The sequence below is a fragment of the Antechinus flavipes genome, chromosome 6 (assembly GCF_016432865.1).
Source record: "Antechinus flavipes isolate AdamAnt ecotype Samford, QLD, Australia chromosome 6, AdamAnt_v2, whole genome shotgun sequence".
NCBI lineage: Eukaryota > Metazoa > Chordata > Mammalia > Dasyuromorphia > Dasyuridae > Antechinus > Antechinus flavipes.
In genome coordinates, this window is record NC_067403.1 from 28,386,282 (window position 1) to 28,402,440 (window position 16,159).

Genomic DNA, 16,159 nt, shown 5'->3' on the forward strand with positions numbered 1-16,159 from the left:
ATTTTCATAACATTATAATTCTATTAAATGCATGAAATGAAAGAGTTAATACACATTTCAAAATGTTAGAAATGTATTCCCAGAGAAGAGTTAAATAAATCCAGCATCTTAATAACAAAATTAACATCAAAAATGATTATTATATTTTGCTAGAAGATACAACTTAATTTTGGGGAGTCTTAGTAATAATGATAGTACTAGTAACAAAGACATTTTAAGAAATAAATATTGAGTTTTATTGAGATTATGAGTTAAAAGAACTTGACCTAACTGGACAGGTTATTAAGATAATACCATAGAACATGGAGTTGGTATTTCAAAGATCCCATTTCTTGTCCTTGTCCATAGCAAATTCAATGTGCCCAATCTAAACGTCTTTACTTAGGCTGAATCTGTGTTTGAAAACATGATGGTAAGTTCTGTATTTTAGTGATTTCTTTGGTTTTCCTTAAATCAAGCGGTAGTTGATAGTTTTCTATTTTTAAAAATATTAGGTAAAACTAATAATTTTTATTTTCTTTTTCAGTATTAAAATCCATGACCTCTCGGAACTAAAAGAAATGTATGCTATAATAAATATGGATGATGAAAATAAAGGTAATTTATGAATTTCTTAGTTTACCACTGAATTCATTTGCTTAACAATGTTATAGTGTTTGTTATTTTAATATTTCTATTTATCACAGGAAGCTTGAGATATGATACCCTGTACCTTTACATTACTTGTATTTCTTTTAAATTTGAATTATTATTATTATTTGAATTTTCATTACTTGAATTAATTTGTATTTGTTTTAGTTAATTAATGCTATCTAAATTGAATTCAAGGAGTCCCTATGTTTAAAATGTTTATTATGGATTTTATTAGACTTGATTTGGCAGCCAGGTAGTAGAGGATAGACTGCTGGATTTATTTATAGCCAGACCCTGCCTCGGACGTTAGGGAGATCAGGGCTTCTTAAACTTCTTCTACTTGCAACCCCTTTTCACCCAATCTGGTCGTGAATCTGAGCCAACTGTTTCTGGCAGCGGTTGCCGGAGCTGCATTGTGCCAGTGCGTATGCAGGGCAGAGTGTGCATGTTGTGTGTTCATACCCAACGCCACAGCAAGGGTGTGCGATGCAGCCTGGGCGAGGGCTACCAGAAACACCTCAGACTCATCACGCATTTGGTCATTGCGTGGCCCTCTATTTAGTGACCCAGCTCCCTATGGGGTTGTAACTCACAGGAGAAGAAGCTTTGAGCTACGTCACCCTGCAATCTCTTGAACTCCCTTTATCATCTGGCTTCCCACAGGTTCCTTCCCACTCCAAATCTGTGAACTGCAATCTGTGTTTACAAATGCAAAAATGTACTTTACTCTTTAATTGGATGTTGAATCATTTTTTATATTTATATGAAACTAACTGGTACAATTTCCACTCTGAAAATAACTATCATTGAATTAATTTAAAAATGTATTTATATTATGAAATAAAATATTTTTAAATTTACCTTTTCCCCTCTGAAATACTAAAATAAATATAATTTGTAGAAGTTTTGTTCATTAATTATGGTTCACTTTTGAAAAAAAATCATTTCAGGCTTGGGTAGTCTGTCTTGGACAGATGATGGCCAGTTGCTGGCAGTGTCTACTCAAAGAGGCTCACTCCATGTTTTCCTGACCAAACTTCCTGTTCTTGGGGACAACTGCAGCACACGGATTGCGTATCTCACCTCCCTTCTCGAAGTGACAGTAGCCAATCCTGTTGAAGGAGTATGACAAATACATTATTTTTATTTTATTTATAGACAAACTCAGAGTAATTTTAGCAGCTTATTTCCAATGACTGCTTTTCTTGTAGGAGCTACCCATCACTGTTTCTGTTGACGTGGAGCCCAACTTCTTAGCTATTGGTCTTTATCATCTAGCTGTGGGGATGAACAATCGGGCCTGGTTCTATGCACTTGGAGAGGGCTGTAAGTCTAAGCCCAGTTTTGCTACTTTAACTCTCTTTATGACACAAAAGTGAGAAAAGGGAGCGCTTCATAGGCTGCCTGAAGGAAAGTTCCTTTTCTCTTGTGTACCTTCTTGGCAGTATATACAGCACCGTTCCTTAGCTTAGAAGGTTTTGAACATTATTGTCCTAATTTTCATAATTCCCAAAACAGCTTTGTTCTTTGTTTCATGGCTCCTTTTGCTTTTTTCCCTTTCAAATATTGGGAATTGAAAACAAAAGACATTTTCTTCACTCACTCACTTCCCCACTGGAGATTATGTGCTATCAGTCATAGAGCATGACAGAGTATGATTTACTCAAATAGAAAATGGCATTACATTTTCATTGAGCTATCTATTACTAGGATTTACATGTGATAATTTACTTTAGGTTTGTATCTTGTGTAAACTTTCATGGGTGTCATCAATGCAGATTCACAAAGCAGCTAAAATTTCTTGTAAAAAGATGGAAGAAAATGTCAAGGTTTAGAAGTTTTGAAATGTTGATAGTCATAATTTAAGTTTTAATTAGTTTGAATTTTTTGCAACATTTGTGTGAATTACATTGCCATATTTTAATGTCTTCTTATTTTCTACAGATGTGAAAAAATTGAAAGACGTTGAATATCTGGGAACAGTCGCTAAAATGTGCCTTCATTCTGACTATGCTGCTGTACTTTTTGAGGGCAAAATACAGTTACATATGGTGAGTCTTATTTTGTGAATATGAAGGCCTGTGGAGTTGGGATAAGTGGGAACAGAAGAGGAGTAGACTAAGGCCTAATAGTAAGGAAAACTTTGGGAGCTGGAGGGGAAACAGGCCAAACCAGTGACAGGCCTTGCGCCTGGACACACAGTAAGCTCCTGTGACTCTCCTTACTCCTTGTCAAAAATCCAAGGAGCAGCACAGCCCGAGGGAAGAAGGTGGGGCCTCAGGCCAGGACCAAGTACACTCAGAGCCGGGCTCTGACACCTCCAGGCTCTTTGGCCTTCATACTAGTGAGTAAGGGGCTCAGTGCCTGGCCGGGGCGGGCTGGGCCTTGGCTGAAATTACAAGTCCCTCTCCCTCAAGGACCTTCAGCTGATGGAGCACCCTTCTGGCCACCCTCTAGTCCGGCCCCACGGTGACAGTCTCTGTCATTGGCCTCTGTGCTGCCTTTGTCCCCAAGCCAGGCAGTCATTTCTTGTTCTCCTCTACCTGCCAGGCTCCTTACTTCCCCAAAACTTGGCTCCTGTCTCACCTGCACCAAACTTTCCCTTCTCCTTACACTGCCTCCTGGCCCCTACCCAGGTTCCCAGGGCATCTTACCGAAAATACTTGTACTGTGTGTGTGTGTGTGTGTGTGTGTGTGTGTGTGTATGTATGTACATGTGGGTATCCACACACACACGCTCTGAAGGGGTCCCAGAAGTCGCAGTACCATGTAAAGCTCTCAGGGAGTTTCCGTGTGTGTGTACAGGACTGCCAGCTGTCACAGTGGGCAGAACCTGGGCTTGGGGGTCAGGAAAACTCCTTGTCCCGAGTTCAAATCTAGACTCAGCCCCTACTCTCTGTGTGACCCTGACCAGGTCACCTCACCCTGTTTGCCTCAGTTTCCTCATCTATCAAAGGAGCTGGAAGATGGCCAACCCTCCTGTGTCTTTGCCAAGAAAACCCTCTGTAGGGTCCCATAGAACATCAGCAATGTGGGGACTGACCTCCCCCATGGGGGTGTAAGCTCCTGGAGTGCAGGGATGTTTGTTATCTCTCATGTCTGAGAGACTGTGTTTGGTACATCCCATGGTCCAAGCAGTTGAGGGATCTGGGCCAGATGACTGGCACTCATCCAGGGCAACCATATCCTCCCCACTGTGGCTGCGCTCCCCAGATCTTAGCTTCCTCCCAGCCGGGTTTGTCCTTGTTCAGTCTTGCCCTTTGCAGAGGAAAATGAGCATCTCTGCCTCCTCTCGAGGCTTCCGTCATCTCCAGCCCACCAGTTAAAAAGGGTGGTTCTCTCCCTTCCTTGTTCTCCCTTTTCTCCACAACTCGACTGTAATGTTCCAGTTAGCTTTCTGGAGGTCTCGGGACCAGCCTTGTTTTCATCTGAATAATCACCACGAGAATAGTCAGGGATAGAGTCCAAAAATCTTTGTGTCCTTCACAGTCTGTTTCCTTCACCTGGGGCTCAGCTAGCTTTCTGGAGGCCCTTCAGATGGCTCTTGGTTTCAGTGGAGGAAATGCAGGAGAGCCACCGCGACAGTCTCTGTCTTGAAGTCTCTCTGAGTCCGAGAGCTTGAGCTCCCACCTCCAGTCCTCTGTCTTCTCCGAGTCTGTCTCTGGCTGAGTTTGTCCCAGTTTATATGCTTTATTACAATTACATCATTACAGTAAACCAAGTATAAGCCAATCATTATATCACTAGGGCAATCATATTGAACTAGAGAACTCACAAGCTAAACTAGATAACTTATCAATTCCACTGAATTAACACCTTGTTTAAATCAATGATATTTAAGTATATTTCTCCAAAATTCCTGCCCTTTACACTGGACTTTCAAAAAACCACACCCTTTGCATTGCCAATTGGCTTTCCTCATTCTCAGCTGGCTCCTGGTCCCACTCCTACAGGACTGTGGTGTGCTTTTGTTGCCGTCCTTGTCCTTGAGCAGGGCTTCTCCTTGGGCTGGCAGTGTCCTGGGTCATCCATACCCACCTCTTAATTTAGTTGGACCAGGGAGCTGCCAGCTAAGTGACCTTGTATGACATAGAAGAAAAAAATCCCCACCAGCTTGTAACATTCTAAATGGCTGTTATTACCATTTTAGATAGAAAGTGAGATTTTAGAAGCCGAAGAAGAACGTGAGACTCGACTTTTTCCAGAGGTGGATGACAGATGTCGAATTTTGTGCCATGCTTTAACTGGAGATTTCCTGATTTATGGCACAGATGTATGTACTGTTCTGTTTTCACTTCTTTCGGTTGTAATATTTAGAAATTTTCTATTTCTAGTTAATTGATCATATAGTAGCTCATGGCTCTCTGTCTATTTTTGACATTGAACTCATAAACATAAGGCCAAGTACATACGTAGAGATAATGTTCTCAATGTGCTTAATCATTTTTGTTAGTTTTTTGCAGTTAACTTATAGCATGAAATCAACCTCATCTTTGCGTATTTGAAATTCATATAGCCTTTGCTGAACAGCTAAAAGTGAAAACAAATTAATGGTAAAATGTAAAGGATCATTTTATATGTAAGACATTGATTTTAATAATTTAGGGGTATAGAAGTCCTGTTCTTTGATATTTGGTGTTTCACGACACTAAATTAAACATAATTAAAACAATAAGATCCACTGGTTTTTAGAAAAGACTAGAAAATAAAATATTGAAAAAAATGAGAAAAAGATTAAAATGCCATTAAGTACAAGAGAAATTAAGTTCGTTATTTATTAAGTCACAAGAATTCTTTTCTATGGAAAAAATAGTAGGGAAAAATGTTGCATGTTGAAAATGTTTTCATGCTTTTTGGTATCAGGCATACTTTTTTTTATATTCTGTATACAGAACAGTGTGAGCAACTGTCATAATGCTTTATTTATCGAAAATACTTTTAACTTTTTTCAAAGCTCTGTCACATCTTTCTATTTTGATTCACAGAAGAACTGTAAGTTCTTCTAAGAAAGTTAAAATTTTACAAGAAGATAAGTCATTTACTGCATAATTATTACCAGTTCCATTACCATTTGTCCCCTACTTTTTTGCAGTGTCATATAAATTATTGGTGCTCTGTTAAACTTTCAGAACAAAGGTAGCAACTGTGTGCTAATGAGTTATTATTTACTGTAACCCCATAGTTGACTAACACTTCTAATCCCCCAAATTTTTATGCTTGTTTTCAGATTTTAAAATCTTGCTAAATATATTTACAGTTAAGATCTAAGATATATGCCTAAAATCATTGATATAGAAATATCAAATGATTAAGATTTCTTCTAAGTATAGAATTTAAAAATATAATTGAAAATCTGAAAATATCAGATTTAGCAAAATTACTTGCATTTTGAGTTAAATATTTCTTTAAAGTATGAAACATTTGCTTTAAAAATAGGAAATGTCTCATAATATTTTCATGACTGTATTTTTTTTAGACTGGTGTTATTAGGTATTTCTTTATTGAAGATTGGCAATATGTGAATGAATATCGACATCCTGTCAGTGTGAAAAAAGTTTTTCCTGATCCTAATGGGACAAAATTGGTATTCATTGATGAAAAAAGTGAAGGATTTGTCTACTGTCCTGTAAGTTCAGAAAATCATTTCAATTGTATATTTGAGTTCTTAAGTTTAATAACGAAAAAAATGAATATGTCAAGAAGGGAAAGGTTTTGTGACTGTGAGCCCTTGATGCTTAAGGGAGCATTCAGGTAGAGTCGGTACGAGCCACGCTCCCTTCTTCCCCTGCTCAGCTCCTGATGGAGAATCAGCACCTGGCACCTCAGTTCTCAGCTTCATCTCACAAAACAGAAAAGCCCCTAGGAGCATGGGCTAGATCTAGAAGAGACCTTAACAGTCCTCAAGCCCATTGTCCCCATTTTGTAGCCAAGAGGTGAAGTGTGGCCCAAAGCAGCCATCCTGGTAATAAGTTGCAGTAAGCTACAATTCGAACTCAGATCCTCTCACTTCAACCCCATGGCTTCTTCCATTGCACCCCACCGCCTGACTCCAAACCCATGGCTTCTTCCATTGCACCCCACCGCCTGACTCCAAACCCATGACTTCTTCCATTGCATCCCACTGCCTCCACAAGGCTATTTCCCTACCTTAATTTCATTCACCTCGGACCTATTTTAGCTCCCAGCACATTGTGGGAGAGCAGCTGCCAGGCTGCAGAGAAGCATGAGTGTTAGCATGCCTGCCTTGCAGATCCAGATGTCTGCCTAAGTCTCAAACTCTGCCCATTTTCCCTTTTCCTTCCTCACTGATCCCTGAAATCTTAAGGTAGAATAATAAAATATAACAGCTGAGAGGGTCCTAAGAATTCATGTGAACAATCGTCCAGATTCTAGAAAGTGAAATGAGTGTCCCAGGCCAAATGGGGAGTCGGTGGTAGAATCTGGGTCAATGGCCAGGCCTTCTGCCTCTCAGTCCGTGACCTTTCTCAACTGATGGACTGAATTACATCAAAACAATAGATCGCAGTCACTTCTGCTTGATTGCCTTGTGGTACCCATCACCATCCTCCATATCATCAGATATGTCCCATTAAATTTGTCGTACATTTTATTTTATTCCATTAAACTCTCCCTGTATGCTCAGTCTTCACAGTTTGTTGCTTTATGACCTACTTAAAGGAAACCACGTCTGTTGCATACATATGAGAATACCTCACTCTTCAGCTCCCACTGCACACAATTATTCTGTTTACTTGCCTGTATTCTTTCAAATATGTATTTATTCAGTCTGCTTCTTCCCATTGTGGAAGTAGGAAGAAGGGAAGCAGGTCTAATGCTGGCTTTTTCTACTGCCTTAGAGGAGGAAGAATTCATCCCTCTGCTCTGTTGGGACTGTCAGTTGACAGAGCAGCCATTCCATTATTTTATTAATTCTTCTGCCAGCAGAATAACCCCCAGAGGGCCTCTTCACAAGTTTTGTCATATTTAAAAGCACACAAGGGAAGGAGATATAGGAAGAAGTTGTTTCTGCATATACAGACATACACACTCTCTCTCTCTTTCTCTCTCTCTCTCTCTCTCTTTTTTGCTCTTGCTCTCACTCTCTCAAGATAGTCAAAAGACCTTTTGTGTTCCGCATTCTATGGGTTTATATTTATTTGCTTGTTAAATCTCATGTCCGTACAAAGACATGTTTTACTTTTATTAGAATGCATTATCAAACAGGCTTTGAAACAAAATGCTACTGACATTTATTTAAATCAAATTAATTCACAACAGTTTATTCTTGTTTTCTAAAGAGAGTATTTACATTTTGAAAAACTTGAAGCTACAAAATTGTCATTCCTGACCCAGTTATTATCTTTAGTATGAAGATTCATTTGTGTACATCTCATAATAATTCCCCCTCCCCCAGGTCCCTAGAATTATTGGTTTTATCTAGATATTTTGATGTATTATATGGTAACACCAAGGTGTCAAATTATCATGTGAGAGCTTTTTCTCTGTTTCTCTGGGATTTTAAGTTGAATGTGGGTGAAGGTGGAACCGTATTGGAATGGAGTTATAAAAACTCTTCTTCCAAGCTTAATGAGAATGATTTAAAATTGTGGACTAATTTAATAAAGCTTTTTTTGTAGGTTAATGATATCAGCTATGAAATTCCAAATTTCCCACCAACTATTAAAGGTATTCTTTGGGAAAACTGGCCTTTGGATAAAGGTGTATTTATTGCCTATGATGATGACAAGGTGTATACATTTGTCTTTCATAAGGATACTATACAAGGTACTTAAATTATCTTTTTTGTGCTTTTAGTGATTAATAGGATTTCTTTTGGCCTTCTAACCTTTCAGTTATTTATGTTTTGTTTGCCATCAGCTTTGTCAGATGTATCTAAAATGATGGAATAAACCATATCTAAATAGCCAAACTTTGCAAAAATTAAACAGATTTTGGGATTTTTTTTTCAATTCAATTCAAAAAACAGATCTAAAAATGTTACAAATATAAAAATCTTAATTTTTTAAAACAATGTCTCTGTAATCCAGGTTCCAAAGTAATTTTGGCAGGTGGTACCAAAGTTCCATTTTCTCATAAACCATTGCTGTTATATAATGGAGAATTAACGTGCCAGACACAGAGTGGAAAAACCAACAATATCTATCTCACCACCCATAACTTCCTTGGCAGTTTAAAAGACCCTGAGCCCAGTGAACTGAAACAAATGCTGACACAGGCTTTAATGCTGAAAAGGTAGGATTTTAAATAAATAAATGCATATATGCACATAAAATTTTGGAACTTTTTTATTTGCTTTTGGAGTGATGTGAATCAGATTCCATTCTGGATGTTATAATTTCCAAGAAAACAATTTAAAATGTTTAATGTGGCTATAGAAAATAAATATGTAGGCCCAATCTAATAACTAGCCTATGATATATTTGTATTGGGTATGGTAGATTTCCTACATAACCAAAAATCTGAACAGTTCTTCAGTTTCACTGTAAAGAAATTTGACCAATATCATGAAATTTTGTTATAATATACATTGATATGTTGGTATTCCTAAATATTGAGCAGCTAGGTGACAATGTGGATAGAACACCATGTACTACATCAAGAAGACTCATCTTCCCAAATTCAAACCCCAGCCTCAAACATTAATTAGCTATGAGATCCTGAACAAGTCACTTAACCCTATCTGCCTCAGTTTCCTCATCTTTAAAATGAGCTGGAGAAGAAAATGGCAAACCAGTCCAGGATCTTTGCCAAAAAGAGTCAGATATGATTGAAACAAGTGAACAACAAAAATTCCTAAATATATTTATGTGTTTAATTAGGTGTCAGATTAATATAATTAGAATCATGCTCATTTTCTCAGAATGGTAGAGGAATGAGTGTCCATTCTTACCTGAAGTATTATCTCTTTAAGTATTACTAAAAGTGGAAAATAGGATTAACTCTAAGGGTTTGAATATAATTTTTTAAGTGAGTACCTCATAAAGCACTATATCTTTCTCAGGGGAAATAAATAAGATCATAAGGAAGGATCTGAAGATACAAAGAAATATTATTTTAAAAAGAAAATGGTTCCTGTTGCTTGAGTAAGCTCTAAAAAAATATCACAGATTAAGAAGAGTTGGAAAAAATATATGCTGTACCTTAGAAGGCATTTTTTTAATCATATTTGGCAGGGGTTCTTAATCTTTTTTGTATCATGTATCCCTTTGATAGTCTGATAAAGCTTACAAACTCCTAAATATAATGCTTATTGACTATGTTCATAATTTAAGGAAATTCTAGATTTCAATTAGATATTAGTAAAAATTAAAATGTATTTTTTTCCCCATATAAGTACTGATTCCCTGAAATCACTTGAGTGTCCATAGACCTCGGGTTAAGAACCTCTGATCTCTAAATAATTTTAAGTCACTTTGACTTTGTATTGTAGATTTTCTGATGCATGGGAATTGTGCAAAATCCTCAATGATCAAGATACTTGGAATGAACTTGCCAGAGCCTGCCTACATCACATGGAGGTGGAGTTTGCCATCCGAGTTTATCGGACAATTGGAAATGTTGGAATGGTGATGTCTCTAGAACAAGTAAAGGTAAAATATAAAGAAAGGACAGTTCAAGATTTCACTTAAATCGCTAAAGTAATTTAAACCCTTACGTTTTAGCTATTTCCTTTTTCTATTATTGTATATTTGGATGAGAAAAATAATAACAGTTTCCTTCTGTTTCTTCTAAAGATATGTGTTCTTATTCAGTTTTATCAATTTTGGTCTTGTTATTGTACCATTTCATATTTGGATTATTTAATTCATCCAAATTAAATTGTAAATGCTTAAGTTCTTAAATTTAAAAATCTAGAAATCTGTTTAATTTTTGCAAAGTTTGGCTGTGTATTTAGATATGGTCTATTCAGTTCTTGACAACATTTGATTTTCTGAACTGATTCCTCAATTCAAACAAGATGGATTTCAATAGGAATAAAATGTGTAACATAATAGTCATTCACATGAAAAAGATTGAGTAATCCCACTTGACTACAAACTCAATGTGAGTCAAGCATATACTGTGATTATCCAAAATGTTAATGTAATCACACTCACTTTCTTAGTAATATTTTTTAAATAAAAATTCAATTAAAAAATAAAACAATATAATCATAGTTACATGACTGGAAGTGTGATGTCAAGTACAAGGGAACCTAGTTATCCCCTCTCCTCTGCACTGGTTAAACTACACATAAAATGTATTGCACTTAGTCTCAAGTACTATATTTTAAATGATACAGAAATTGGAATGTGATCTGAGAATAGCCCGGTACTAGGAATATCTAAAGTGGGGAAGAAAAAATGTAGAAAAGTGAAGTTCTTATAGAAGAATTATTAATTGGCTGTGTAACTCTAAGGAGTAGAGCTGAGACTGATGAGCAGAAATTGCTAAGGAGGGAGATTTTAGTTCAATAAAAGGCTGCATCTCCTAACCAACAGAACTCTCTAAAAATGAAGTGTTTGATAACATGAAGCTATGAATTCCCCATCACTGGTGAAAGACATTCTGAGGGATGGAAGCTTTAGATAAAGCTTCTTGCCAAGTAAACAGACTCAGTGAATGTCAAAGACTCTCATAGATCCATAAGTCTGTATGACTTTATCCATAAGTCTCTACAGAGCCAGTAATGGTGAGGGGACAGCCACGTGATGACTCACCAGGTCGCAGTCAGACGACCTCTCATTTGAGAGAACTTTTCCTCTCCTTCCCAAAGGTTGTCTAAATGAAGCTCAGAAAGTTTCATTAGCGATTTTGGCTCTAGAAGGGTTTAGTCTGAAGTGAACGAATCCAGAATAACAGTGCAATAATGGTTTGACCTCCAAGCATTGGGTTAGTGCCAACAAGTCTTCTAGCACCAGAGACTGAGATCATATTTTCCCAAAATATCAAGACAGTTTCAATCTTAAGATTAAATTAGCTGCAAATGAAGATAAGAGTTTAACATGTCAGGCCTGTCATGTTCTGACTCATTCATTCTTCATGTCAAAATATTTTCAAGGAAAATCTCATCTCTTTGCCCAAAGCTTCCCCGATTTCTATGTACATGAATTCCTAAAACCATCACATCCAACTCAGCATAGTTTCTTAGTAAATTAAATCCATGTAATATTTGTAATTTGAAAATACTTCTGTTTTCAGGGAATAGAAGATCATAACCTTCTGGCGGGACATCTTGCCATGTTTTCAAATAATTTCAGTCTGGCTCAGGATCTTTATTTGTCATCTATCTATCCTTTTGCTGCACTGGAGGTATCCATTTATCCTCAATTCTTATATTAACTCTGTTTTTATTTTTTAAAATAGCATGTTTTGATAGTGTGAAAATATGTTCAAAATGATTGTACATATATAACCTATATCAGATTGCTTGTTCTCTCAGGAATGGAGGGAAAAAAATTTAGAACACAAAATCTTACAAAAAAGCGAATGTTGTAAATTGTCTATATATATTTGGAAAGATAGAATACTATTGAGAAAAAATAACTTATATTTTGAAACCTTAGGGAAGATGAATACTTAGCTAAGACTTTGATATTCCTTTGGTACATCTGATTTCATATCTGTAGTCATATTTTCTACTTACTCAAATGTACCCCCTCAGCAGCTTCTCATTCTCTGCATAAATCCCAAAGAGTAATGTATCAAACATGATCTATGTGGAAAGAAGCATTAAAAGATGTAAAGCAATATTGACCATATATATGGTATTTCAATACCCTATTTATTTGAAGTTTCATTTTCTTCCCTACCTTCCTAAATCATGTATATATTCATGTATATAAAATACGATTTATGAATATATACGCTCATGTATATTTAGTGGTGATTTCTGTCACTGACACAGATTGCCACCCCTATACATTTTACCTACTTTGAGATTAATTTTATTTTGACAAATTGTACATTTATTAACGAATGTATACTAGGCACACTTTTTAAATAAATTAGTGTGCTCAAAGATAATATATAAAAATGTGGCATTTTGTGTTAGAAGTATAAGTACCCATACTAATGAGATTCTGAATCTATTGAAATCATTTGTTTTCTTCAGTGAATTCTTTGATATTTTATATAACATCCTTTGAGAAGATTGAAGTTAAATTTCAGAATTAAAACTAGGACTCAATAATATAGGAATAAATCTGCTTTTGCAACTGGGTCAATTTCTGGAGCACGTCTGAATAAGGAGAAAGAAATAATCCTCTTTCTACCCTGCCCAAATGTATATAGTAACAATATTCTCCTGGATCTGGAAAAAAAAAATTATAAGGTGAAAAGACTTGAAGTCCAACCTCTTCATTTTACAGATGAGGAAACTTCCTTATAGTCACATTATTATGTTCCCTGACTCCAAACCAAGTATTCTTTCTACACCATCATATGAGAACTCTGAAGAATAATTTAAAATGAGAGTGTTGATTTAATTTTGAATAAGATACAGGACCTGAAATCATTTTTACATGTGATCACTTATGCTTTTGGATTTGTGACTAAGAACAGGATACAATAAATTGATCTTAAAAACAGAAGAAAGATTTGCATTGTTTTAATTCTACCAATATCTTTTATTATATTTTTGTGTTTTTTGAACACTGATCTACTGTGATTTTTGTGTATGTTTAAATTCCTGTGTGATATCACATAGTTTATCTTTTTAATACAATTTTGTTGATACTATTTTATTAAATAGTATTTATGATGATCCAACTTTTGCATGTGAATTTTCCCTATGTCAAATTTAAGGCATTTCTTTTAATAACAGATGAGACAAGATTTGCAACATTGGGACAGTGCACTACAGCTTGCTAAACGTCTTGCTCCGGAACAAATCCCATTCATATCAAAGGAGTATGCTGTTCAGCTTGAGTTCACGTATGTTATCTGCTTTATATGTCCATTTAATAATAATATAAAATATTCTTTTTTAATTATTACCAAATATATAGGTACTACATTCAGTTAAAGTATTGTGTGGTAACACAAATGATAGTTTTAAGTTTTAAACAACCTTTGATTTAAAATTATCATAGATGATCCCAAAGTGAATAAGCCAAGCAAAATCACAATAAGTAACCCTTCCCCTTGCCAAGGCAAACCCCTGACTATGTACCCCTTGTTCTTATCCCTCTGAATTTTTCAAAATGTTGCCCCCTTTATCCTTTCTGCTTTCTCACTAATCTTTAACTTTTCCTCTCTACTGGCCTATTCTTGCTGCCTCACAAAACCCATCCTTACAAAAACTTCACTTGATCTGAGTCCCTACCAGCTCTCATCCTCTATCTTTCCTTCTTTTCTTAGCTAAACTTCTTGAGGAAGCTGCCCATTTTCCCTGCCTCCACTGCTTCTCGTCTTACTCCTGGACCTTCTATCTTTACTTCTCCTTCCTCCCTTGGTGATCCCAGCAGCTCCCATGAGTTCCTTTATCCATCTCCATTCATATGATTCCCATAGCCACATATTCAGCCCTATTCTTTGTCTGAGCTCCAGTTTTACATCACTCACTGCCAATAGACACTTTACTTGATCAATGAGGATACAAAAAAATACAAAAACACAGATCATACTTTCAGAGGTCTCACCCAGCCACAGGGAAGACTGCATTCAAAAAGTTGTACATGCACGACACATACACTGGAAATCCGTTTCCGAGGGAAGGAAGAAACAGGTGGCAAGGAGGGGGAGGGTGAATGGGGGGAAGGAAGCAGGACAATCTGGAAAAGGTCTCTGGCAGGTGAACTGAATCTTGAAAAGTTCTAGGGAAGCCACAATCTCAGGTGAGGAGAAAGTGTATTCGAGGGCATGAGGGACAGCAGGGGATGGCATGCTAGGTGTAAGCCTGTGTGACCAGATATAGAGTGACCAGAGAAGAGTTGTCTATAAAAAAAGTGGAAAGATAAGAAGGAGCCAGACTGTGAAAGGATTGTGAGTCAAAAAGATTTTCTGTTTGATCCTGGGAGTAGTAGGGAGCCACTGAAGTTTGATGAATAATGGAAATGATGCAGTCTGACTTATACTTTGTGAAAATCATGTTGGAAGCTGAAAGAAGGATTAATTGGAATAAGGAGAGAAAGAGGGAAGTAGACCCATCAGCAAGTTTAATAATGGAGCAATGGAAGCCCAATGGAGAGCACAGTGCAAGGAGCTGGGATATTGGAGGATGCCCAAGGAAAAAACCATCCTACTGTGCTCTTCATTTTAGGCACAAGTCTTCCAGGAGCCATTTTTATTAACTTAGCATTGGTCTAATGTCTGAGCATTCTTACTTATTTGAAGAAATGTCCAAATTGGCACAGTCCCTCTCTCCATGCCTTCAGACATGCCCTTGCTCCAAGATAGTTTAAAGTAACATCGGAAGAAATCCTGAACAAGGAAAATACCAACAAAAACCTACCTTTTCCCTTAACCCCCTCCTGCCACCTTCCCACCCTGCTAAAAGCAGAAGAAAACCAAAAGCCTTTGCAAATCAGTATAGGCAAGCAAAGAACATTCATACATTGGCAATGTCCAAAAAAGTGTCTCATTTGGTACCTCAAGTCTGTGGTTTTTCTGACAGCAGGCATGTGATTGTCAGTCTTCAGGAGTTATAGATGGTATGTTGGCCAGACTTTTTAAATCTTTCTAAATCATTTTTCTTTGCAATGTGGTTATTAATGTAGACATTGTTCTTGTTCTACTTATTTCACTCTGTATCAGTTTATATAGTCTTCCTGGGTTTCTCTGAAATCATCCTTTTCATCACTTATTGCAGCATAATAGTATTCTATCCATGTTTATGTACCAAGTCTTGTTCAACCATTTCCCAATTTATGCACACCCCCTCAGATTCCCAATCTTTGCCACTTCAAAAAGTTCTATAAATATTTTTATACATCCTTAGAATTGGTTTTGCTTAGGACAGATCCCTCCCTTAATGCTAGCCCTCCTCTTTTTTCCTTTTTCCTATTGAGCAAAATGGATTTCTATACTCTGACCTCTGTTCTTCCCTTTTGTGACCAGTTCATATGAAGGTGAGACTCGAGGGTCAGCCATTTCCCCCACTCTCTCCTTTTTTGTACAGAGCCTACTTGTACTTCCTGATTAGGTGACATAATTCTCCCTAACCTCCACTCCAAAATATTCCTCTTCCCTTGAGATCATCAAGACTTCACAGAACTTTTCCCAGCTTTCTGCTTAAGTAGACTCTCTATGATGATAGAGTTTTTGGTTTTTCTGTAAAGGAAATTTACTTTTGCATTTCTGAAAAAGTGTCAATGAAAAGCAAACTGTATCTTGCTTTGAGTTACAGTCTAACATTTAACCAAAATGATAAGGAAAAGAATTGAGCCTTGAGGAAATTGAAAAATTTTAGTTAATGTTAGCGTTAATGAAACATTATCTAAATATGCACAAAGAGTTTACCTTCTTTTCTACATGGTAAGAACATCTGAGCCTATCAGTGAGGTGAAAGAACCACTCAATTTGC

At 36.7% G+C, this 16,159-nt stretch overlaps 1 protein-coding gene across 1 annotated transcript in view; it reads left to right on the plus strand.

Moving 5' to 3' along the window:
- The window catches only part of WDR19 (WD repeat domain 19), a 65,064-nt gene that overhangs the window by 17,583 nt on the left and 31,322 nt on the right, over positions 1 to 16,159 (plus strand). Inside the window, exons 9-19 of the mRNA XM_051964943.1 lie at positions 527 to 597; positions 1,584 to 1,756; positions 1,845 to 1,959; positions 2,578 to 2,684; positions 4,784 to 4,906; positions 6,110 to 6,259; positions 8,271 to 8,418; positions 8,682 to 8,886; positions 10,085 to 10,244; positions 11,836 to 11,946; positions 13,460 to 13,569. Of these exons, the coding sequence (XP_051820903.1) occupies positions 527 to 597; positions 1,584 to 1,756; positions 1,845 to 1,959; positions 2,578 to 2,684; positions 4,784 to 4,906; positions 6,110 to 6,259; positions 8,271 to 8,418; positions 8,682 to 8,886; positions 10,085 to 10,244; positions 11,836 to 11,946; positions 13,460 to 13,569 (1,473 nt within the window). The remainder of the gene's footprint in view (positions 1 to 526; positions 598 to 1,583; positions 1,757 to 1,844; positions 1,960 to 2,577; positions 2,685 to 4,783; positions 4,907 to 6,109; positions 6,260 to 8,270; positions 8,419 to 8,681; positions 8,887 to 10,084; positions 10,245 to 11,835; positions 11,947 to 13,459; positions 13,570 to 16,159) is intronic.